At 34.1% G+C, this 25,345-nt stretch overlaps 1 protein-coding gene and 1 long non-coding RNA gene across 4 annotated transcripts in view; both read right to left on the reverse strand.

The window, feature by feature from the left end:
• Window positions 1-5: 5 nt before the first annotated feature.
• On the reverse strand, window positions 6-5,637 carry LOC127169317 (uncharacterized). The gene is made up of 3 exons (XR_007828228.1): window positions 5,449-5,637; window positions 2,499-2,573; window positions 6-1,661 (listed from the first exon to the last, which is right to left on the reverse strand). It is a non-coding gene; the product is annotated as an uncharacterized LOC127169317 (long non-coding RNA).
• A 1,549-nt stretch (window positions 5,638-7,186) lies between these two features.
• Window positions 7,187-25,345, reverse strand: part of vps13a (vacuolar protein sorting 13 homolog A) — a 60,993-nt gene continuing 42,834 nt past the window's right edge. The window contains exons 46-68 of one of the 3 annotated variants that reach the window (XM_051116580.1): window positions 24,871-25,281; window positions 24,674-24,778; window positions 22,808-22,954; window positions 22,592-22,723; window positions 22,371-22,504; window positions 21,140-21,226; window positions 19,731-19,857; window positions 18,973-19,202; window positions 18,652-18,805; window positions 18,257-18,403; window positions 18,010-18,091; window positions 16,927-16,996; window positions 16,731-16,845; window positions 16,379-16,492; window positions 16,108-16,253; window positions 14,470-14,551; window positions 14,242-14,355; window positions 13,695-13,770; window positions 11,678-11,841; window positions 10,926-10,971; window positions 10,695-10,818; window positions 10,480-10,594; window positions 7,187-7,343 (exon numbers count right to left, since the gene is read on the reverse strand). In XM_051116580.1, the coding sequence (XP_050972537.1) occupies window positions 7,254-7,343; window positions 10,480-10,594; window positions 10,695-10,818; window positions 10,926-10,971; window positions 11,678-11,841; window positions 13,695-13,770; window positions 14,242-14,355; window positions 14,470-14,551; window positions 16,108-16,253; window positions 16,379-16,492; window positions 16,731-16,845; window positions 16,927-16,996; window positions 18,010-18,091; window positions 18,257-18,403; window positions 18,652-18,805; window positions 18,973-19,202; window positions 19,731-19,857; window positions 21,140-21,226; window positions 22,371-22,504; window positions 22,592-22,723; window positions 22,808-22,954; window positions 24,674-24,778; window positions 24,871-25,281 (3,012 nt within the window). In that variant the 3' untranslated portion in view covers window positions 7,187-7,253. The remainder of the gene's footprint in view (window positions 7,344-10,479; window positions 10,595-10,694; window positions 10,819-10,925; window positions 10,972-11,677; window positions 11,842-13,694; window positions 13,771-14,241; window positions 14,356-14,469; window positions 14,552-16,107; window positions 16,254-16,378; window positions 16,493-16,730; window positions 16,846-16,926; window positions 16,997-18,009; window positions 18,092-18,256; window positions 18,404-18,651; window positions 18,806-18,972; window positions 19,203-19,730; window positions 19,858-21,139; window positions 21,227-22,370; window positions 22,505-22,591; window positions 22,724-22,807; window positions 22,955-24,673; window positions 24,779-24,870; window positions 25,282-25,345) is intronic. The other 2 variants (XM_051116581.1, XM_051116582.1) reach the window with 2 other exon arrangements.

A 25,345-nucleotide genomic window follows, 5' to 3' on the forward strand; every position in this document is an offset into this window, starting at 1 on the left:
CAAACAAAATTCAAAATACATTTATTAAATGTTCATAATTAAACATTACAAGAAAATGAACGTGCAATAAACGTTCATGCTTTTATTTGCAATGAAATGAATATGCAGTTTCATGTGGAAAAAATGCACATTTTGTCCCAGAAATCATATTTATTTGAGCTTGATGTAAGATCTATCGCTGTTTTTATTGCTTTAACCTGTATTAAATTAACGATGAAGCAATAATTCATCCAAAAATGAAAAACTCAACCTTAACAAACAAATTTGGAAAAATTAAGCTTTTTGTCACTTGTTCACCAATGAATCCATTGCAGTGAATGGGTGCCGTCAGAATAAGAGTCCAAACGGCTGATCAAAACATCACAATAATCCACAAGTAATCCAAAAAAAACAAGATTTGGGCTTTTTTTCACTGGACGTAGCATTATTATGAATTATGGACTCATATTTTGACCAAAAACAATTGTTTGAACTTCAAAACATCTTCATGATGGATTTGTTTCTTACAAACAGGCAGCTTTTCACTTTACAAGATGTTAACTGATGGACTGAAGTGGTGTGTGGATTACTTGTGGACTATTGTGATGTTTTTGTCAGGTGTTTTAACTCTCATTCTGATGGCACCCATTCACTCCAATGGATCCGTTAGTGAACAAGTGATAAAATGCTAAATTTCTCCAAATCTGTTCACAATAAGAAACAAACTCATCCACATCTTGGATGACCTGAGAGTGAGTACACTTCCAGTAAACATTCTTTTTTTTTTTTAACTATTCCTTTAAATAACATCATTAACAATTGTTAAGATCTTCAAAAGGCTGCTGCAGTTATTTGCCTACTGGTTTAGATCATTTACAGGTTGCCCAAGAGGCCTCGGTGACATCAGGATGAATAAATAGGGTCAGTTTTGATTTCATGTATCTTTAATGTCAACTCACTGACATTCATTAAGAAAATGGACAACTGTAGCTTTACTGAAAAGCTAAATAATAAACATTTGCATATTTGTGTTACAGTATGTTACAGTTTTTCAGTAACGCAGCGTGGCTGCATAGAGACATAAAGCAGTCAAGAAGCCATAGAGTGTTTACTGTCGAGTATTAAGACGAGCTATAGAATTAATTAAATAGACATTTCATGCAAAGCCACATATTAAAAAAATATCCCTGCTCTCCTGTACATACAATACGAGAGATTCCCATTTTCAAACATTCCTTGTCATTTCTGTAAATGCAACACGCATTCCCACACGTAAAGACAAATAAAATACATACAGTGAATTGGTCTTTATTCATATCTGTGTATAAAATGACACCTTAATTTACACTTTAGTGTGGCTTTAGTTAAGAGATGTGAATCGAGTTGTTGAACTGCATGTAGAGGCACGTTGTAAAGACTTGAGATGTAAATGAGACAATAAGAGGGGACAGAAAGGTATAGTGTCATGTAAACCGAACACAAAAACACACAGTCTAACAGTCATTACCGGCATGGTATTCAGTGTTTAGTGAATGACTGTTGCGTTGTGGGTACAATGTGAAGTGGCACACTGCAAAAGCAGCATAAAGGCACACAGCAGAGCGCAGGATCATCGCATGTTGCTTTAACTGTCCTTACTTCGGCAGACTTTCCCTGGCATCTTCAAGCTTAGCAAGAACCCACTGGGAATGATAGAAATGCATGATTTAAATGAATGCACGGGTACTCTTAAAGAGACAGTTCACCTAAAAATGAAAATTACTCACCTTCAAGCCATTCTAGGTGTGTATGACTTCTTTCAGATGATTACAATCGGAGTTATATTAAAAAATATCCTGGCTTTTCCAAGCTTTATAATGGTAGTGAATGGGTGTTGAGATTTTGAAGTCCAATAAAGTGCATTCATTCATCATAAAACGTGCTCCACACAGCTCCAGTGGGTTAATAAAGGCCTTCACAAGTAAAATGATGCATTTTGTGTATGAAAAATATCCATATTTAGCACTTTAGAAAGACGTAGGATGTAGGCGTAACATTTTATTTTGAACCAAGTTTTGTTTACAGCAAAGGAAAATCAGTCTCCTCTTGCCTTATATCGAAATCCTCTGACATTTTTCCTTTACAAATCCTTCTAATTCGTGAATGGTGTTTTGTTTTGCTCTCTTTCCTTTGCGCTTCTATTTTTCTTACACAAATGCAACGATTCACTTCAGAAGGCCTTTATTAACCCCCTGGAGTCATGTGGAGCACTTTTTATGATGGATGGATGCACTTTATTGGACTTCAACATCTCAACAGCCATTCACTGCCATTATAAAGCTTGGAAGCCAGGACATTTTATTATAGCTCCGACTGTATTCGTCTGAAATAATAAAGTCATTTACACCTAGAACGCCTTGAGGAATTCATCTATTTTCTGCCTGAACAATCATTGCGCTTCTTAGTACAAAATGTTAAGAGAACAGTTCATGAACCAAATTCCACAATTTGTTTACAGCAGCAAAAATGTGCAACTGTACCTTTGCTAGTTCTGGAGTTTTGAAATTGATGATCTTCCCAAACTCTTTGGCATGAAACACTGATTTGACTCGCTCCTGTGAAAATCAAAACAAGATCAAATAAAATATAGGTGCAAGCAGCGATTACAGGGGTTCAAGCGTTTAAGGCATTTAAGCATTTAAGGAAAAAGAAACTGCATACTATTAAGCAAGGCTGTACCCACCTAAATCAATGATTTAAAAAACATTTTTAGCAAATCCACATAATTTATCAGTATGATGTTTTTTTTAATGTTTATGACTATTATAGCGCCAGCTATGGTCTGATCTGTTTAGAATCGCCTGTTGCATGTGTTCAGCAGGTTTCGTGAAATTTTGAGTTTTTCTTTAGGCTCTATAGGATTTTGGGTAAATTTGTACAGGACCCTTTTCAAAACGACCCCGTTATAACTAAATAAATTTCACTTTTTTTTTGATAATTATTGACCTAGAGAATCCAGAAAATTGTACCGCATTGTTTTTTTTTTTCCCAGAGTGAGCGAAAAACCTAGCACTAGTTTGCAAAAGTAGTTTTTTTACATCTTCTTAATCATTTAAAAAAACAATTTTTTTGACAGCAGTGGTTCTTGAGGAAAAGTTGTCCAGAATGAGGAGTTCTATCATATGATATGAATATCATGCATATGTGTGGAAAAACCACAAGGCGTACAACCGTTTACAATCTTGAAAAATGCGATATCACCCCCCAGTGGCTGATTTCTTTCAAATTTCTCTCAGACCTTTGGGCCCGTTAGTCAGGCCCACTGAGTTTCGTTCCGATCGGCTTCTGTTAACCTTGTCTAACAGGTGCTCAAACTTCGTTTAACCAATGGTGGCCATGTTTTACCCAAATGTCCTTGTAGACAGTTCTGGCACTTTGGACCAAGACCGTGTTTAGCATTTTCATGTTGATACGGCAAATGGTTGCGTAGTTACAGCCATTTTTGTGTTTATTTCCCTCTTATAGCACCACCAAGTGGTCAAGCTCCACTATTTTTTTCCAGTAACCAATCAGATTAAGCTCTTACATAAGTGTTCTGAGTTTGGCGCCGATATCTCATTCCATTCAGGAGTTACAAGCATTTTACTAAAAGCGCCCCTTCCCCTTTTGAACGTTTTGGCCTTTGCGACGCTGAGTCGAAAGTTCAACCGTTTTTTGGGTAATTATTAATATTCACACAGATTTCAGAGAATCTCTCTGCATTGGTTTGGTTCTGATCAGACGAAAAACCTAGGACTAGTTCGCAAAAGTAGGTTTTTCAAAAAATGTGAAATACCATGAAAATTTCGTCCAGTGCATTTTGTCTGTCGAGAGCCAAGGATTACAACGGCATAAGACACTTGAGCCTGTGACTGACAGTTTATGAGTTATGAGCAATTTTGTACTTTTGTTTTCTGTTGCGCCCTCGTCAGGCCAATCAGGGCGAGTCTTGGTCACGTTGTGACAGTGAGTACTACCATCCCTCCAAGTTTCAAGTCTCTACGACTTCCGGTGTTGTCTGCACAATCAGTTTTACATGGAGATCACTGATCCGTGACCATTCTAAGTTCTCTAAGTTACGCGCTTGAACCCCTAGTTAAGTTTTCATCATAATAAAATGGAATCCTTCTTCAGGAGGTATTTCAACTGGATCAAACATGTCAGGTCATGATATTATCAACTTTTGTCAGTGTTGGGAAAAGTTACTTTTAAAAGAAATGCATTACAATATTGCATTACTTCATAATAAAGTAACTAATTAGCATTACTTACTTGGAAAGTAATGCATAACGTTACTTGTGCGTTACTTTTTAATCACCTGTGCTGGGCTTGCTTGCTTGTTTTTTAATAACAAAAACCTCAAACATTATATTTTTTTCAACTGTAAAGGCCCCTTCATACAAAAAATGGAAAGGAATAAGCCTCAGGCTGAAGAAAATGCAACTCATTTAAGATTTCGCTCAACATAGAGACAAGAGAGATGTCAATAAATAAATGGCAAAACAAAGTAACTTGCATTACTTATTTGAAAAAGTAACACAAATGTGACCCTGGACCACAAAACCAGTCATAAGTAGCATGGTACATTTGTAGCAATAGCCAATAATACATTGTATGAGTCAAAATTATCGATTTTCCTTTTATGACAAAAATCATTATGATATTAAGTAAAGATCCTGTTCCATGAGGATACTTTGTACATTTCTTACCGTAAATATATCAAAATTTAATTTTTGATTACTAATATGCATTGCTAAGAACTTCATTTGGATAACTTTAAAGACATTTTCGTTATATTTAGATTTTTTTGCACTCTCAGATTCAAGATTTTCAAAAAGATGTACCTCGGACAAATATTGTCCTGTCATAACAAACCATACATCAATGGAAAGCTTATTTATTCAGCTTATTTATTCAAATGTACAAAATGTACAAATCAAATAAAAAAACTGACTCTTGTGATTTTGTGGTCCAGGGTCACATATTTCGTTGTAAACTTAAATGAAATGTATTACTTTCTAAGCTACTTGAAACAACTCAACTGTAACTCATTCTGTACTTGTAAAGAATTAGCCCCAGCACAGGTTTTAATATATAGTATTTTTAATGCTCTGTCCCCACCCACATGGCCTTGCTTACATCATTAGAAAATAAAAGTGCTTTCAGAGGTGAAAAAACTGTTAATAAACGCTTATGTATGAAAGAACAGTAATACAAGTTAACTACTTGGGTTAAGTTTTAGGGTTAGCACCTAATTATAGTGTAAGTATATACTATATACATGTACAACAGGACTATAAAATACAGTGCTAAACATAAATGTTTAGAATAACATACACAATAAGACCGGTGACATTTATTAAGTAAATAAACCAGTTGGATTTAGATTTAATGTTGTTTATAAATGTACATAAAATCAAACTCTGTGTTATGTACTGTATGATGACGTACCTTCGCTTCTATGCGTAGTCTCCTGCCCTCCACGATCATGGGCGCTTTGGTAAACTCATCAAACAGATACTGCCACTCGCACGTCAGCTGCCCAAACGTGCCCTTTGTCACGAAAATATCCCCCTGAAAGAGAAAAATCACACAGATTCAATTAAATAAAAAGGGCAGTAAATACTGTAGCATATGACTTCAATAAACAGAATAGGACACTTATGCAATTTTTTTTTGTATTTTAGTAGTGTTTTAGTACGCAAGTTAAAATTCTGTAATGTGATGTTGTCGCAACCAAAACATTACGGTCAACACCGAAAATGTGCTGTCACTTCTGAAACATGGGATGTTTTGTCAAAAATAAATATACTGAATTATCAACTACGATGTTATGTTAGTTTTGGTTCAATATAAATTCAAACTAATAAAGCCTTAACTTTAAAATCAGTATGATTAACTTTTTGCCTTTTACAAAGAAAAAAATGGATTCAAAAATATAACAAATCTTATAAATCACACTTTATTATTATTTATTAAGGATTTACCTCTGAAAAAATTGTAATAAAATAGCAAAAAATATATATTTACAATGTAGACGTAAACTAATTCTTAAAAGGTCAATATAATTCTAAATTATTATTATTGTGTTTTGACAAATTTGGGAAGAGGACAAATATTCCAAAACTTTCTAAAAAATACAATATGAGAATTAACTGCACAATTACTAGAAATGTGTAACTTGGATATCATACAATTTGTAAAATTTTGATTTTTGAAGTTTAGGGAGAAAATACGATTGGAGTTTTTTGACATACACTAACTGTCTTGAGCCAGAATACACAGAGTTCAGGGAGAGAAAGGCAAGACGAGCGTTTGAGATCAAAAAGTATTTAAATAGTATTTTTTAAAATGAAAATAACCGATCGTTTCGCTAGATAAGATCCTTCTTCCTTGGCTGGGATCGTTTACGACTGCATTTGGGATCGTTTGAAGCCGCATTTAAACTGCATTTTGGAAGTTTAAACTCGGGGCACCATATCAGTCCACTATATGGAGAAAAATCCTGAAATATTTTCCTCAAAAAACATAATTTCTATACTGAAGAACTGAAGAAAGAAAGACATGAACATTTTGGATGACAAGGGGGCGAGTACATTATATGTGAATCTTTGTTTTGGTGTGGACCTCACCTGTAAGTAATCCTGAAAAAGAGATACAATTTGGTTGTGCAGTACCCTGATTTGTGCCACAGTTTACAGTCTGGATGGGCTGACACTAGTTGCCAGAAGTAGTGTATGATCAGCACAGATTTTCAGCTTCAGCTCCAAACAAATTTGATACTTTGATTTGATTTTAAAATGCATTTTTTCATTTGTCATGTCTCCAAACAATGAATGACTTAAAAGTCTGTTATAGTTTTAATATATTGTACAATCAAGTTTTTGTTGAGTAAAATCACATTTTCATCAGTCTGAATGAATATAATCTGATTTCAGCTCATAAGATGCAAATAAATTTGGCAACGTATATGCACAAGCTATTTTTGAGTCCAACCGTAGTTGTATTTAAAGGTTTACATGGCTAAAATATTAAGCTATGCATCACCCCTTCAATCGTGATGTTGACTTGAAGGCTTGTAGGCAGGTTATAAGGACGTATGTAAACACAAATTCATTGCCCAAAAGGTCGAAGCAAAATAGCAGTGACATGCTTAATGCTACTGTACTTGTGTAAGGTTAAAACCAAAATTTCCCATCATCTAAATGCACTTATGTAACATTGCCCATGCACAATGAGGGGTTTATATAATTCACCTACCTTTTAGTGATCATCAGGAAATCTGATTCGTTCACCTTAGCATGAGCAAAGTATCTGTACTTGGCAAACCGTCCGTTTTCAATACTCTACAAACCAAATGGAAAAACCAATTAATATATATAAAAAAAAAAAAACACAATCCTGTGAACTTTTACGATTAAATCTTTTCCGGCCTGAAATGTGGACCTGAAATATGGTGATGGAGTGAGTATAATGAAACACGAACTTATGAAAAGACACACAATGGCAACAAAATCATATTGCACTAGTTTTGTGATTCCTAAAACTAATTTAACCCATTTTTAATTGTATAAAGTGCTTTAGAACTAAAATGTTTTACATTGCCTATAGTTCTGACTGGTGCGTCTGAACGTGCTCTGGATGCAAAAATGCAAATTTCCAAAATTTCCCTAGTAAAAAGACTAGGGAAGAAAATAATTTAATGCAAAACTTAAGCAAAGGTTTAGTCACAACGTTTTCTAAAAAGGCTGAAGTCACAGTACACACCCCTGCTCCTTTGCAAAGTGTACCGTGTGTCTATAAATCAATGAAATGCAATGTCATATGCAGTGCACTGTGGGATTCATGGATGTGGAATGGGTTAATGATGAAAACATGCACTTGGAAACAGACTTTATTCAGGGAAAATGACAGATGATAGGGTGAAACAACAAATCAGAAGGAATAAAACCAAAATAAGATTCATAATCATTTACATTTAAAATATATTACTACTGAAATAATTAAACATTAAAAATGTAGATTTTAGATGCAAACTACACAATCATATTGAGTGTTTATGGAAATCCCTGAGAAAAGCACTTAAAAAGACACATTTTCCTCATCCTCATCAGAGTCAGTGCTATTCATCTGAGAGAAGGCCATCCTGAACTGTGAACATGACAAGAGAGGAGAGCTACAGTCAGCTGCTGTGACTACCCCAGAAATATTAATACTACCAATACAAGTAGATCTAACACTACTGAGCTAATGTCTGCAACTCTTGTAGTCACAAGCTACACAACACTTCAAAAAAACATACATTTGTTAGGTCAACGACTAGTGGGAATTACATAATTGCTTGTTTTACATATGTGGACAACATACTGACTTTAATTAAGTTAATGTTAATATTTTTATTATTTATTGTTTTATATGACTTTGTTTTTACCTTTTAGCTTACTGTTTTAATAACATTTAAGAATATACATTTTTAATACTTAAATATATAAATATAATATCCATATTTAAATATTAGACATATCCTACATCATCCACTGCAATGCCACTCTCTCGTGAATGCGTGTATGAATGCATGAAGTTAGTGGAAGCTAGAGATTACAGTTTAAAAAGTTTTAGATATGCATATTTTTCGGGTGGCCTTTATTAACCCCTCGGAGCTGTGTGGAGCACTTTTTATGATGGATGGATGCACTTTTTTGGGCTTCAAAATCTCAACACCCATTCACTGTCATTATAAAGCTTGGAAGAGCCAGGATTTTTATATATATATATATATATATATATATATATATATATATATATATATATATATATATATATATATATGACTGATTGTATTTGACTGAAGGAAGAAAGTCATATCCACCTAGGATGGCTTGAGGGTGAGTAAATTCGAGGGGTAATTTTCACTTTTAAATTTTGAACTGTTAAACTTCATTAATTTGAAATTTGAAGTTGTACATATGTATCCTGTTTAAAACTGTTCAGAATGTAATTATTAACAACTACTTTATATCTGATGATACAATTTCTAACTCTTGGCCTTTGTTGGTCTATTTGGTTCCTGTTGTGTTGTGGATGCTGGGCAGTGATGCTTTTTTTATCTAGTTCAACCAGCAAGACTTCCTCAGTCAACCAGTTCACCAGAAACACTGGTCAGGTTGAACAGCTTCACCATCTAGACACATTCTAAGCCACAATCTAAAGACTAACATGAAACCAGCATAAACCAGCCTGGACAAGCATGAAAATTCATGTTGGTCTAAACTAGTTGTTTACTGATGATGGTGGGTGTTTAAGATAATGGCATACATTTTTGAAGCAATAAACAACTGCAAGTAAATCAGAAATATATTTATAATATGTGGTGTATGTTACATATATATGTATCTGGGTAGCTGATATGGTTACATTACCAAGATTAATTAAAATTGTTTAATTATGTTTCCGCTCAAGTGGTTTTTTTTTGTTTTTTTTTTTAAGTATTTTATTTATTATTATTAAATGTATTATTATTATTTTTTATTACATTATTTTTGTTTATTAATCAATTAATCAAATCTGACAAAAGTGACCATATAGACATTTATAAAGTTTCTTTTTTAAATAAATGCTGCTATTTAAATCTTACATTAATTGGACAATACTGAAAATGTAGCATAGTTTCCACAGAAATATGAAGCAGCACTTAAATGCATATAAGTGTTTCAATATTGATAATAATAAAAAAAATGTTTCTTGAGCATCAAATCTTCATATTAGAATGATTTCTGAAAAATCATGTGAAGACTGGAGTAATGATGCCGAAAATTCAACTTCACATCACATTAATAAATTGCATTTTAAACTGTATTAAAACAGGAATCTTATTTTAAATTGTAATAATATTTCACAACATAACTGTTTTTGCTGTATTTCTGATTACATAAATGCAGCTTTGGTGAGCATAAGAGACTTACGACCCTAGTGGCTGTATATCAGATTTATCAAATTCAGTCTGCATTTACCTTTATAAAATGTGTACTTATTTATTTATCTTTACATTTGTTGGTAACACTTTAGAATAGGGACCTAGTTGCTTATTAGCATGCCTATTAGTAACATATTTGCTGTTTATTAGTACATGTAAAGCATTTATTCTACATGACCATATTCTACATCCCTAATGCTAAACAATACCTAAACTTAACTACCTTACTAACTATTAATAAGCAGCAAATTAGGATGCAAAAGTCATAGTTATTGGTTTATTAATAGCGAGAATTTAACCTTAAAATAAAGTGACCAAATTTTTTTTATAGTTTTAATTTGTACCGTAGGAGACTGTTGTCACTGCTAAACATGTCATGTCAACTACCCATTTCCGTTGCTTATTAAATTGTTTACATGATCAAAAAAGAACAAATTGCTATTATTTTTGAACGCCATTATCTTGAACACCAGGAGTGTGATGGCAGGAAGTGAAGTGTCATGCATCACCTGCAGCATCTGGCTGCCTATTCCCTCTCTTCCCTTATACGGCCGGATGACTCCATCCTCATGGATGAAACGAGGAGGACGTAAACTCTCCACATCCTGAGACGTCTCCGCAGCTCTACATTCAAACCATGCCAAAAAAAACACATCACAATCACAGAATAACAAAGATTCTGTCCCAAACATTTACACACAGCTACATAGACATATTCAGAGACCTTTTGATGCCCTGGAAGGTGCTGCTGGCCATGTCAATGATGCCCCCTGTTGGTCTGGTCAGAGCTCCGACCAAACCTTTGCCCACACCCTTAAAGAAACCCGCCGCTCCTTCCTTCTGAGCTCCTATGGCAATACATACACACAAGATGTCTATTAAACTGAACACACAGGTAAGATGGATTTTCAACAATTAAATGTCAGATAAAAGTGCAGCTGATGAGTGGTTGTACCTTTAATGGGTTTGGTCACAATGCCTGTGATGCCGCTCACAAATCCCTGTGAGATAAAAAGAAGAGTTCATATTCAAAGACTGACTTCCCACAAAAAAAAAACAAAAAAAACTTCTGATTGCAAAATACGCACTGTAGACTTGTCGCATGGCAATTAAACATTTTTTATCAAACAGGGTTTCTGCGGGTTTTATGAGGGTAAATTTAAGACTTTAAGACCTTTTTAAGACCAACTGAAGAAAATTTAAGGAAAAAAAAAAAATTTATAAAAAAATCGAAGGGAAAACATTACAACAATATGTTACAGTTAAGTATAGTTCGAGTTTTACTTTCACTTTCAAATTAGCAGCAATTCAGTGTCTACCAATTGTTTATTTTTAGTTAATTTGAGTGTTCCCTCTTTTCCTCACATCCCTTCGGTAAAAGCGCTGCGCACATTTTACTTTCATTTTCAAATTAGCGCCAATTTGCCGTCAAGCAGTTGTTTGTTTTTAGTTTGTTTGAGTTTTTCCTCTTTTCTTCACTTTCCTTCGGTTTTAAGTATATAAAAGCATTGTGCGCATTTTACTTTTACTTTCAAATTAGCGGCATTAACATAATGTAACGAACTATTATTTTGTTACCAAAATATCTTCGTTTATAATGTACAGAAAACAGAAAGTCATGCAGGTCTAAAACACCATGAAGGTAGGTAAATAATGACAAAGTTTATATTTTTGGGTGAACTGTCCCTTTAAAATATCATTACTCACAGAAACGAGTCCTTTTCCTCCTCGTGTCAGGCCTTCTCTCAGTCCGCTGGGCTGCTTGTTCATGGCCTCGCGTCTTTTCTGCTGATACTCCTCATCCATAGTCATGGCAGCCACACCTTTAGCCATCGCTCCCGTGATCCGAGACGCCGCTCCGGCCAGACCACCTGAGGGGACAAGAGATGAATGGGTCAGAATTTGAGTGGAACAAGACATACTCGATATGAACCTTACGTGACAACTTTTGATTGGATTTTAAAGGGAACCCTGAGTATTAAGGCTTGTATGGCTTAATATAACGTCAATGATGTCTAAAATATTACTAAAATAAGTAGTAGAAAACCTATGAAAAATTTTTAAAGGAGAAGTCCACTTCCAAAACAAAGATTCACATATAATGTACTTACCCCCTTGTCATTCAAGATGTTCATGTCTTTCTTTCTTCAGTCATAAAGAAACTATGTTTTTTGAGGAAAACATTTCAGCATTTTTCTCCAGATAATGGACTGCTATGGTGCCCCAATCGAATGATCCCAAATGCTGATGTAAATGATCCCAGCCGAGAAAGAAGGGTCTTCTCTAGCATAACGATCGGTTATTTTCATAAAAATAATACAATTTATATACTTTTCAATGTCAAAAGCCCATTTTGTCTTACTCTGCCTGAACTCTGTTTTTTTCCGGTTCATGACAGTTAGGGTATGTTGAAAAACTCCCATCTCATGTTCTCCCTCAACTTCAAAATCGTCCTATATTGTTGTTTTACAATATAGGACGTTAAGGGTGTTGTTAAGGGTGTTTGATCTTCGTTGCATGTTCACTTTGCAAAGACTGGGTCGGTACTTCTTTAGTGATGTAGGATAATTTTGAAATGATTTTTGAAGTTGAGGGAGAAAATACAATTGTTAGTTTTTCAACATACCTTAACTGTCTTGAGCCAGAATACACAGAGTTCAGGGAGAGAAAGGCAAGACGAGCGTTTGAGATTAAAAGGTATTAAAATTATATATTTTTTAATGAAAATAACCAATCATTTCACTAGATAAGAACCTTCTTCCTCGGCTGAGATCATTTACAACTGCATCTGGGATCGTTTGAAGCTAATTTAAACTTGAAATTTTGAAAGTTCAAAATCGGGGCACCATATCAGTCCATTATATGGAGAAAATCCCGGAAACGTTTTCCTCAAAAAAAAACAATTTCTTTACAACTGAAGAAAGAAAGACATGAACATCTTGGATGACAAGGGGGTGAGTACATTATATGTGAATCTGTTCTGGAAGTGGACTTCTCCTTTAAAAATCCACATTTTATTTTGGACTATGGGGGACGCCATTATTTTGATCATGAAAATAGTTGCATTTAGTGAGCTACTAGCACTAGCAACTTGGAAAATAAAATACTGATTTGATGCCACATTGTGCAGTTTTCAGTTGAAGGGCAACAAGAGAAGCGATGTAAGTCTTCACTGCCTACCTAGTGAGAAGAAGAACAGAAAAGAATAGGAGGACGCCTGTGGACGCACAAAACTTCCTAAAGACCTATGTCTTTGTTCTCTCCACTTTAGCCCTGATGTCCTTTGAGGTTTTTAGTAGACCACAGAAAAAGGAGTTGTTCAGCACAGATTTCATTTGATATCCAGGGGCATTCAGACACTTTGTGGGGAAAATCGATCTTATGTCCATCGCCACCTAAAAGCTCTTACAGTAGCTTTATCAGTATTTTATTTTCTGAGTTGTGTTGCAATAAATACAGCAACAGGTAGCGCCAGCAGCTCACCTATTGCAACCAGTTTACGTAATCAAAATAATGTCGCCCCTCATAGTCCAAAATACGTATAAAACGTTGTGTATTTTTTAAATAATGTAACTATTTCATGGGTTTTCTACTACACATTTCAGTAAGAGACATCATTTATGTTAAATTAACCCATACAAGTCTTAATACCAAGAGTTCATAACTGCATAGATGACTCAAATTATTAGGGTATTATTAAATATAGCAAAAAGAGAGTACATACCCACAGCTCCTCCAACCAGAGCCTTCACACCGAGTGCCATCCCCTCCACAAACTCCTCTGGTCCCTGAATGGCACCCTGACAAACAAACATTCAGAGTTATTTTAAAATCACCGACATCCATTATAGTTTTTTTTTTTTATTGATTTCATTATAATTTCAGTTAAGGTTTTAGAAATTTTACTGTGTTTTTGTCATTTTTATTCTTTTTTAATCTTATTTTTTTAAATATATTTTTTATTTTTAATTTTGGTTTTAGTAATTAAATGAAAATGAGAACTTCTGTTTTGGTAACAAGCTGAAATAAAAAGTTTTTAAATATAAAGTATTAAAATATTAAATGTTTTTAATATTTTTTAATACCTAAAGTGTTTTTCTGTTATTAATTTTATTTAAATATAATAACATGACAGTAGGGCAGTAAAGATTTATAATTAGTAAAAATAGAAAAAATAGAAAAAATAAAGTCATGTGGTTTTGTAACTGTAATTTTGAAAAATGGCAGGGTCACAAAGTTGTATCTTATCAATCATATCAAAAGAGTTTAACCTGATAAGGCTCATAAAAGAAGGCCTCGACGCCTTCAGACAGGCCGCGGATCAGTCCGAAAGGATTCCCAAGGACATCTAAACCCAAAACTAGAACATACATCTGCTTGATAGCCTGAAACAAACAGCACACAAGCACAGACACATTAAAAACAAGTAGTCATAATGTATATGGATAAAACACACTGAAATCAGCAGTAGTTGGTGAATGTTAAAGGTGAAAGGTCACCTGTTTGGAGTAATGGCGGATGACCTCCGACTGCAGCTGCTGAGTGGTGCGGAACTGGTACGTCAGCTCAAAAAACGCAAGTCTGGAGACATAAACAACACGAATGTTAACATTTCACATAAATTAGATTTTTAGGTCATAAATAAACAATTCATTATAACATATGACAATTTGTATGTACTGTATATTATTTAATACTGTTACAAATGACAAAAACAGATACCAAAATGAGAATTAATTCAAAATATTAAAAAACTACAGTTGAAGTCAAAAGTTTAAATAATCTTGCAGAATCTGCTAAATGTTTTACCAAAATAAGAGGGTTCATACAAAATGCATGTACTAACCTGAATAAGATATTTCACATAAAAGAGATTTACATATAGTCCACAAGAGAAAATAATAGCTGGATTTATAAAAATGACCCTGTTCAAAAGTTTATATATGGTTGATTCTTAATATCGTGCTGTTACCTGAATGATCCACAGCTGTGTTTTTTTGTTTAGTAATAGTTGTTCATGAGTCCTTTGTTTGTCCTGAACAGTTAAACTACCTGCTGTTCTTCAGAAAAATGCTTCAGGTCCCACAAATTCTTTGGTTTTCCAGCATTTTGGTGTATTTGAACCCTTTCCAACAATGCCTGTATAATTTTGAGATCCATTTTTTTCACACTGAGGACAACTGAGGGACTCATATGCAACTATTACAGAAGGTTCAAATGCTCACTGATGCTCCAGAAGGAAACACAATGCATTAAGAGTCAGGGGGTGAAAACGTTTTAACAGAATAAAGATGTGTACATTTTTCTAATTTTGCCTAAAACCCTATATTTTTTTAATTTAGTACTGCCCTTTAGAAGCTACAGAAGATATTGACATGTTTCCCAGAAGACAAAATAAGTTAAATGTACCCTGATCTTCAAATTCCAAAAGTTTTCACCCCCTGCTCTTAATGCATTGTTTTCTTCTGAAGCATCAGTGACCATTTGAACCTCTGTAATAGTTGAATACGAGTCTCTCAGTGTGAAAAGATGGATCTTAAAATCATACAGTCATTGTTAACAAGGCACTCATGAACAACTATCACTAAAATTAAGAATTAGGTGTATGTAAACTTCTGAACAGGGTAATTTTATAAATTCAACTATTATTTTCTACATGTATTCATCTTGTGTCAAATATCTTATTCTAAATAAAAAATAACATGCATTTTGTATGATCCCTCTTATTTTGTTAAAATAATTCACATTTTGAAGATTCAGCAAGGTTTACGTAAACATTTGACCTTAACTGTAAATAGTAAATAAACAATTCTAGCACATAACATAATGCTTGTCTAGTAATGAACATTTATAGCATGTTCATAGTTTTCTTCCCTTGAAATACAAACTCTCCTATCAACCTAAATTCTAGCTTGTTTTGTTTTTTCCATTAGAGGGCAGTGTGACAGCAGAAAAACTGTGAGAGTGTGTGAAAAAAGTGAAGAGTGTGTTTTGTGGAGTTGACAGCATCTAACCACATGTGAAATCCAGAAATACCCAAAGTGTGAACTGAGGGTTTGGCTGGGCACACTGAAATGAGGAACTACAGGGATTTACGGGCGCAGTGAGAATGAGTGCTGTGAAGTGAGAGAAAGTACTTGAAGAGGACGTCCTGAGCGTCAGTGAGTGTAGCTCCAATGCTCTTCAGCAGGAGGTTGAGAGACTGAACGGGAATGACCTCTGTCTCTCGCTCTTTCTTATTCCCGTCTTCACCGCCGGTGCTCAGAGAGAAACTCAAGTGAAGCTGCCCCACAAACACACACAGTTAAACACAACAGTGTACAGTCAGAATGTGCTGATTTAAAATGTTCTTCAGTAACCAAAGTTTGTGTGGTCATAGTCAATTGGACAGAGGTTTCTGTTACTGACCTTGATGGGAGAGATGTGGAAGTACTCGTACAAGCTGATGGGTGACGTGTCTGTAGCTGAACTATGATTCAACTCAGTCTTCAGATATTCAATGTCCTTGTCAAACAATTCCACCTACAGTACAACACCACACATATACAGCATTCAACAGTTTGGATTTTTTAAGTCTCTTCTGCTCACCCAGGCTGCATTTATTTGATCAAAAACACAGTAAAAACAGTAATACTGTGAATTTTCATTCAAAATAACTGTTCTCTATTTGAATATATTTTAAAACGTAATTTATTCCTGTAATGCAAAGCTGAATTTCCAGCATTACTCCAGTATTCAGTGTCACATGATATTACTGTACCTCCTGTTCAGACGTGACAGCACTGGCGTGCTCGGCAGTGAAGAGCTCAAGAATGGCATACAGGAACCCAAGATCTATCCGCAGGTCCATCTCCTGAATCAACATTTTAAAATACCTGTAAAGCAGAAATGAAGCATGTTTTGCAGTTTCTTTGAGAGTAAGAGATGGAAAGAAACAGTATGAGGAGGAAACGTACTTGATGCGCAGAATGTCTGAGTGTCCGGCTGCTCTGGTGATGACGCTGACATCAGCGAGTGGTTTCGGCTCTTTAATAAAAACAAACATAATGTAACAAACTGTACTGTAATAATGCCATATTAGACACAAAGAACTGAAAATTAAATTAAAACAAAATATTTTATTTTTATAACTAATTTTTTTTTTTAAATTCTGAATTAAATTAAATTAAATTATATTATTTCATTTCATTTTGTTTTAATTTTTCTGAAATCCATTTTTATTTTTCTGTTTTAAAGGTTAATTTAAAAAATATTAATCAAAAGCATGTCTAGTTAATAAAATCATGAAACGTACATAATTTAACAGCAATTTATTCAAAGTTTAACAAAAAATTACATTTTTAAGGCCCTATAAAATATGTTTTGTTTTTTCCCCCTCAAATTCAGTTTTATTTTTACCAAATTCTGTTTTTCATTAATTTCAGTTAATTTTCTGGATTCCATTTTAATGATTTCATTAAATGTTAATAATCAAAAGCACATCGAATTAATTGATTTTATTAAAAATATATATTTATTATTATTACTATTTATTAGTATTTTTTTAATACTGTGTTGTGTATTTACATTTTTCTGGTAAATAAATTCTGGTAATTTTTCTGGTAAATATTGCTTTCAAAAATTATGTTTCAGTAATAATTCTATGTTGTAGTACCACTATCATTACATCAAGTAATATATTTCTGTCATAGTTTATTCAAGTTAAGCCAAACTTTTATTTTAATGGGTTGCTGTGAAGACCTTCTGTTTGTACATGATGTTCATAGTGTTCTTCAAAAGAAATGGTAAAATGCCCATGAAGTGACTCTCAGAGCAGTTCTAGATATTATGCTAATCTACACATATATTGAGGCGGCACAGGCTTAAAACACTGAATGCGTTATGCACACTAACGCAAATTCCGTGACATTCCGTATTATACAGTAAATTCCATTTTAATGACTGGATTCCATCCGCGTTTTCCACATAGCGAAACCATAGGGCTCTAATTTTGCATTGGCCTTTGAGTAAAGAGGCCTCAAGACTGTGGATTGACTGACCTGAGTCCATGCTGACCGATTTAGGTGGTTTTATGGGGTAGAATACGAATGGGAAGATGGCTCCAGGCAACTGATTTTGGATCTGAGGAGTAAACAGGGGCATTTCATGTTCACTGACTGTAATAAATGTATAAATTAGTGCATCACAGATGTTAAAATGTGCTGTGGTTATTCCGATCACATGTTTATAACTCATATTTTCACAACGTGTCTGAAGCTGGATTGCTTTATTAGGAGTGGAACAGACCTGAATCCTGTTGATCTGGACTCGGTAGGTTTTCTGACGGGCAGAGACGCTGTACTCCACCTTTAGTGCTGGCAGGAAGTTCCTCCTGAGTGGAGCATCAAAGGGCTGCATTATCCTCATGTCCACACCATTAGCAGCAAACAACACCTGATGAGCAAACAGTACAGCCAGAGATGGATTAAAACAAGCACAACCTTCTGTCCTATCATGTTATTCAGCAACTTCGGCTACAGTCAAGAATTAAAACATGCCAAACAGTGGCCGATATATTGGTAATATACTGGTCAACCACTAAAAAGGATCCATTCATAATGGGTCATATGCATGTAGATATCTTAAAGGTACAGTAGCAAAAACATTCTAAGGGCTGTGAATTGGTTCCTGTGTGCACTAACCTGATAGTCGTTCTCCAAGTCAATGAGGATGCTGTCCACTGGCCCACTCTCCATATAATCTTTGTAGCGCTGCTCCAACATCATAGCCTCTTTAATACTCAAAACCTTCCATCGGCTGCGTTTCTTAGGCTTGGTTTCCCACACCACATCAGAACTAACCAACACAAAAAAATACAATTGTTTTGACCTATTTCAATGAGCAAAATATCTTTACAGACATCATTCTTGGTGTGAAATGGCCTTAAATGTCCAAAACAATAGGTACAGCAAAACATCAACAATTTTTTGTCATATGTATGCCAGCATAACACCCAGCACTACCTGGTGATGCCAATGAAGGCCACTTCCTGGCTGCTGGTGTTGTTGACCAGTGAAATGCCCATGTTCTGTAATGAGATGCAGGTTTCCTGTTGAGCCAGCTCCATTCTCTCGTTATCGCGAATCTTCTTAAAGATACGTGGCTCGGTGGTGAAGAGTGCAACACGTTGAAGTCCTTCATAAAATGAGATGACAAACAATTTTCCCTCCTTGTTCACATCCAATAACTGGTCCTACAGAACAAATGAAAACAAAAACAACGAGAATTCAGCTTCACGTCAATGAAGAGTGAACTTTACACAAGCTTAAGTCATCCGCTGGAACGCCACTCTCTCGTGAACGTGTGTATAACAAATTTCAAAATCTAGAGATCACAGTTTATAAAGTTTTAAATAGGGATATTTTTCTTAAACAAACACATCAATTTACTTTTTACTTTATTAACCCCTGGAGCCGTGTGGAGTACTTTTTATGATGGATAGACGCACTTTATTGGACTTCAAAATCTTAACAGCCATTCACTGCCATTATAACGTTTGGAAGAGCCAGGACATTTTTTAAAATAACTCCGTATTCATTTGAAAGAAGAAAGTCATAAACACCTAAAATGGCTTAACGGTGAGTAAATCATTCATTTTCGGGTGAACTATCCCTATAAGTCTATAAAGTGTGGTTAAAACCATGTTTAGTATTTGAATGAATGCAATTTATCATAATTAAAAATTGCAATTAATTATCAGATCTACTTTTTTATTTCTCACCTCTTCACTTTTGAGCTCTCCTTTGTATTTGCCCCATTTCCAGCTTAGTATTCTTGAGCCGGTCGGCTCGGCCCAGGTGTAGTACATTGCCTGACCTGGAGCCAGCTCATCCATTTCTGTCTGAGAGCTGCCAGAATAAAACCATTAGTTCAAACTTATTGCATAACATCACAAAAACAACCAACAACTGCAACAAACTTCAACAAATGCTGTACAACGCAATAATGATAATAAAAAAAAAGAAAATCATGAAAATACACGACTGTACAAACAAACGGGGTCAGTAAGTTACAATGTTACAACTAACTACTCCTATTTCAAATAATGCAGTTCTTTTGAACATTATATTTATCAAAGAATCCTGAATAAAATGTATCACGGTTTTCACAAAAATATTAAGCAGCAGAAAATCAAAAATGTTTCTTGAGCATCAAATCAGCATATTAGAATGATTTCTGAAGGATCGTGTGGCACTGAAGACTGAAGTAATGATGCTGAAAATTCAGCTTTGCATCACAGAAATAAACTATATTTTAAATGATATTAAAATAGAAAACTGTTATTTTGAATTGTAATAATATTTCACAATTATTACTGTTTTACAGTATTTTTGATCAAATAAATGCAGCCTTGGTGAGTCTTTTTTTAAAAAACATTAAGGAAACTGTTAAAGACCCCAAACTATTGAACAGTAGAAATGTACTGCAACAGAGTTTGTTGAAGTTTGTTTAAACTAAATAAAAAAATGTGAGACACTTCCACAAATCACACTTTCTAATTCGAGAGAAAGTTGAAATCATGACGTCAATGCAGCCGCAGCAGGCAGGCGCTCTCAGGTGTATAACACAGCATATAGAAACCGCAGAAATTACAGGCCCGTAGTATTAACAAAACAATATCTGAGAACAATTTGCACTTGATATACAGCACAGGCAGTTAACTTCCCTTTAACAGCAGCCAAAGTCACAATAACAAAGTGTCAGATGGGAGAAAAAAGAAAAAAATCATGCTCTGTATCTCATCAGAAGCTGGAGTTCCACTGAGACACAAGAGAATACAATTCATTGGTTAGGAAGTGGAAACGAAAGCAGCTGTAAGCACAGAATCAGGAAGCAAGTACGGTAGGTTAATTTCTTTTGTTTTGTCCACAAGGCACAAAACACCTGATGGGTTGTAAAATCATCATCATTAGGAAGAGAATGATTCACTTCAGACGGCAACCTTATATGCTGTGGAAGGAAAAAGACGTGATAACTGTACTCATGTTTTTCCCCAAAGTATTTTGGAAGGGGTCAAGTGGTTCCCTTCACCACAGTTAAATCCCACGTTTGCTTGCAAGGAGAAGATAGAAATACTGTACGATTCAACCGTCATCACATTGTCTGTCAGAGTGCTGTGAAAGTGTGTACCAGAGGGATTCAGTCTCTTCACAAAATGATAAAGAGACATCCACTCTCTCATCACGAAGCCAAGTGGAAGCTTTCCGCTTACTGGTGCTACAAAGGAAAAGGAGGAAACAACAAAGAAGCAACAAAATCAAACACAAAACACTCTAGAAACATACCAAAACCAAACAGTGAAAAAAACAGGCACGCTACAAAACGATAATGGCGTGAGAAGAATTGTTGAATAAAGTCCTTTTTTTCATAACATTACGGTTGAACCACTGATGTCACGAGGACTACTTTATCAATGTCCTTACTAACTTTTCTTGAACGTGTCAGTTGCGTTGCTGTCTATGTAGGGTCAAAAAGCTTATCAGAAATATATGAATTTGTTTTCGGAAGATGAACCTTTAAAGTTGTCCAAATGACGTTTTTAGCAATGCATATTACTTTAGATATATTTACGATAGGAAACGTACAAAATATCTTCATGGAACATGATCTTTAATTAATGTCGTAATGATTTTTGGCATAAAAGAAAAATCGATCATTTTGACCCATACAATGTATTGTTGGCTATTGCTACAAATATACCCGTGCTACTTAAGACTGGTTTTATGGTGCAGGGTCACATATTATATTATATTATTATTTTTAGATTTCCTGTTTTGGGTCAATAATAAGGAGTTTTGATAAGTACTTTTTATTTGATCAGATTTGTACTTTTATTTTTGACTAAAATGTCCACAAGTGAACATTCAGCTAGAAATAATATAGGAGTAATTTATTAATTATTGATATATTATTTTTCCTTGCTTATTCCTGAATTTATTATTATATTATATTATATTATAAAATGTTATTTCCTGTTTTGGGTCAACAATAAGGACTTTTGTTTTATACTAAAATTTCCACTGGTCCTACTGCAAAAAACAAACAAATAAATAAATAAAAATTGTTTGTTATTTTTAGCACCAAACAATTAATACAAATATTTCATAAGGTTTATTTGCAATTACAGCCAGAAAAATCACAAATCATATTGCAAATTTCAAACAAATCCATCCCCATAATTCAGAAGAATTGACAATTACAAAGTTCAATTCATCAATGAGAATCTAATGTTTGTCAGGCACTTGTATAGTTCATGATTAACAGTATAGTCAACCAGCCCTGGACCACCAGACAGGTCTTTAGACTCTGGTATACTCTGAATTTTGATCTTGCACAATTCTCATGCGTTTGTCATTCTCACCTCTGGTGGAACTGCAGCGTCTCGTCTTTACTGTGGTTGATGAGGAGGAATGGAGCGGCTCCGTCGTGGTAATCAGAGAAGCGGATCACGGCAGAATGTTCTGTCAGGTTCACGTCCACAATAATGCCTCCCAACTACAAACAAGAGGAAACCAGAAAAAGATTAATCAAATAAGAGTGTGTTTGTGTATCTCTCTGTCTGTGTAGGACTCAGTAACTCACGGTTTTGTCCAGATGCAGCAGGAGGCAGTTCTCTGGCTGGTGGAAGTCAAACGCCCGCGGCGATGATTGACTGCCCTCCACTTTGACTTGGAGTTTCTTTGATTCTCTTTCTGGCCAGAACGGAACGGCAGCCTAAAAAGATGATGGAAGAATCTTAACATTCAGAGAATCAAAGTATTAACATTTCTCCTGGTACGATCGGTTTTATTTCCTGACCTGTCCGGGCCGGGCCTCTGTCCAGTGATCCAGACCCTCCTCACAGACTTTAATGATGTGCTTGGTTCTGTTCACCAGCATGTAGAAGGGCAGGAACGTCACCAACCGTGTCAAACTGAAGCTGGTTGCATCGATCTTCACTCCAACCTAACAACAAGCCAAACATTACTCAACAAATATTCAGTTTAAGTCAACATGGCGTTTGAAACCCATTTTAATTTTATAACCTGATATATTACTGAGTATATTCATTGTGAAAAACATGGAGGATGGGACTTGATTTTATCAATCTGTAATTTGATTTGATTTGATTTGATTTGACACTAAAAAAAGGTGTTTCAACTTAAAAAATATAAGTGTTCGTGCTGCCTTAAAATTTTAAGTTTATTCAACATTAAATGTACTACGTGAAAACGTGGATATTTGAGTTGAGTAAACTTAATATTTTAAAGCAGCATGAACAGTTACTTTTTTTAAGTAAATTTTTATTTTTTTTACAGTGGATTGTGAAAGTGGTCATCAATCCAATGATATTTTAGAATGATTTATTATGAGTATTTAACATTATATACTATTGTAGTATTTATTAATATTCTGATTTTTATTTTTACATTTTCAGTTTTCTTTTTAAGATTTTTTATGTGCTCAAGTCATTTTTATTATTTTATTTTTATTTATGTTAAATATTTATTATAATAATTATTGAATTAATATAATTATGATGAATATTAAATAATAATAATATATATTTTTGAATATTTAAATCTAATTTAGGTTGAATTTATGATTATTTTAGATCTATAGTAATTTTATTAATTAAACAAACAATTAAAAAACATTTACGCTTTTCCCATCTAATATTTACATTTTACTTTATTTCATTTTAATATTTACATTTTATTTCAATGAAAAATGGGACTTACTTGATCTGTAACTTCATTTGATTGGATTGAGAAGGTGGTCATCAATCCAATGATATATTATTTATTATGAGTATTTAACATTGTATACTATTATAGTATACATTATTATTTTGAATTTGAATTTTATTTTTACATTTTCAGTTTTCTTTTTTAATTTTAGTTTGTTTTAATAATTTTTGTTTTAGTCATTTTTATTTGTTTTTGCATTGTTAAATATTCATTATAATGATGATTAAATAATATAATTATTATCAATATTTAATATTTTAATAATTAATTAAATAATTAATACTTACTACATATATAATAATATAATTTATGAATATTTAAATCCAATTTAGGTCAAATTTATGATTATTTCAGATTTACAGTAATTTTATTAATTAATCTTAAACATTTCAAAATAACATTTTTAAGCTGTTTCCATCTAATATTTACATTTTATTTTATTTTATATTATTTTCAATATTTAGATTTTATTTTAATGGAGGATGGGACTTTGACTGGATTGGATTGGATTGTGAAAGATATTAATCTAAAGATATTTTAGTATTATTTATTATCAGTATTTAGCAATGTATGCTATTATAGTATTGTAGTTTAAGTTTTAATAATTTTCTTATGTGCTTTAGTCTTTTTTTTTAGTTTTTGCAATGTTAAATATTCATTAGAATAATTATTAAATTAATATAATTATTACAAATATATAATAATTTAATACTTATAATTTACAAATATTTAAGTCCAATTTAGTTTGAATTTATTATTGTAGATTTCAAGTAATTTTTTTAATTAAACTTAAATATTCCAAAATTAGTTTTTGTTTTGGAAAAAAACATACAACAGAAATAAGACTAGGAACCATAATTAAATAAAGTCCATTTTGATTTCACTTTGACTTTAATGTATTAAAATCTGATGGTTGTAATGAAAGAAGCGTCACCATGTAATCCTTCTGTCTCCCTTTGCATTTGACATCACCGTAACTCCCGACAGTGTCGATGGAGAAATCATCTGATAATTCACTTTCTGAAATCATCAAGCGAATCTGTAAACAACAGCGTGATGAAATGAGAAGTTAGAAACTTGATCAAAAAACAGCTGAACGTTTAATACACACTTGACAATGTTTTTCCAAACCTTGTTGTTCTGCAGAAAGTTGCGTGGCTTGAAAGAGAAGAGGAGGGGCATGTCGTAATCCTTCGGGTGTTTGCGATGAATATCATCTGCCTTGTACTGCAACAGTCTGCCTGTCTTATTCACCATCCAGTACGGGGAGTGGATGGCCACCACCACCTGAGCCTCCTCCTTCTTAACATGGACAGCGATGTCCAGCTCCGGCCTTGCCTCCGTCTCCTCGTCCGCTCCCAGCGAGCGGAACTTGATGAAGCTGATCTCGTCATAGTCGCTGCAGAGACTGTACTTGGCCTGCCAGTCCTGCTGCAGGTATCCCAGCAGCTTCAGCTCCAGAGTGGAGAAATCCATGATGGCCGTGTGGATCTGGGAGGAGTGACCCGCTTTCAGTTCGGAAGAGGGGAAATCTCCATTGCCCTGTAAACAAAAGAGTTTAATTTAATACCAGCTACCTGCCTGGAAGTAATCTTTTTTTTTATAG

Source organism: Labeo rohita, chromosome 8, assembly GCF_022985175.1.
Source record: "Labeo rohita strain BAU-BD-2019 chromosome 8, IGBB_LRoh.1.0, whole genome shotgun sequence".
Lineage (NCBI taxonomy): Eukaryota > Metazoa > Chordata > Actinopteri > Cypriniformes > Cyprinidae > Labeo > Labeo rohita.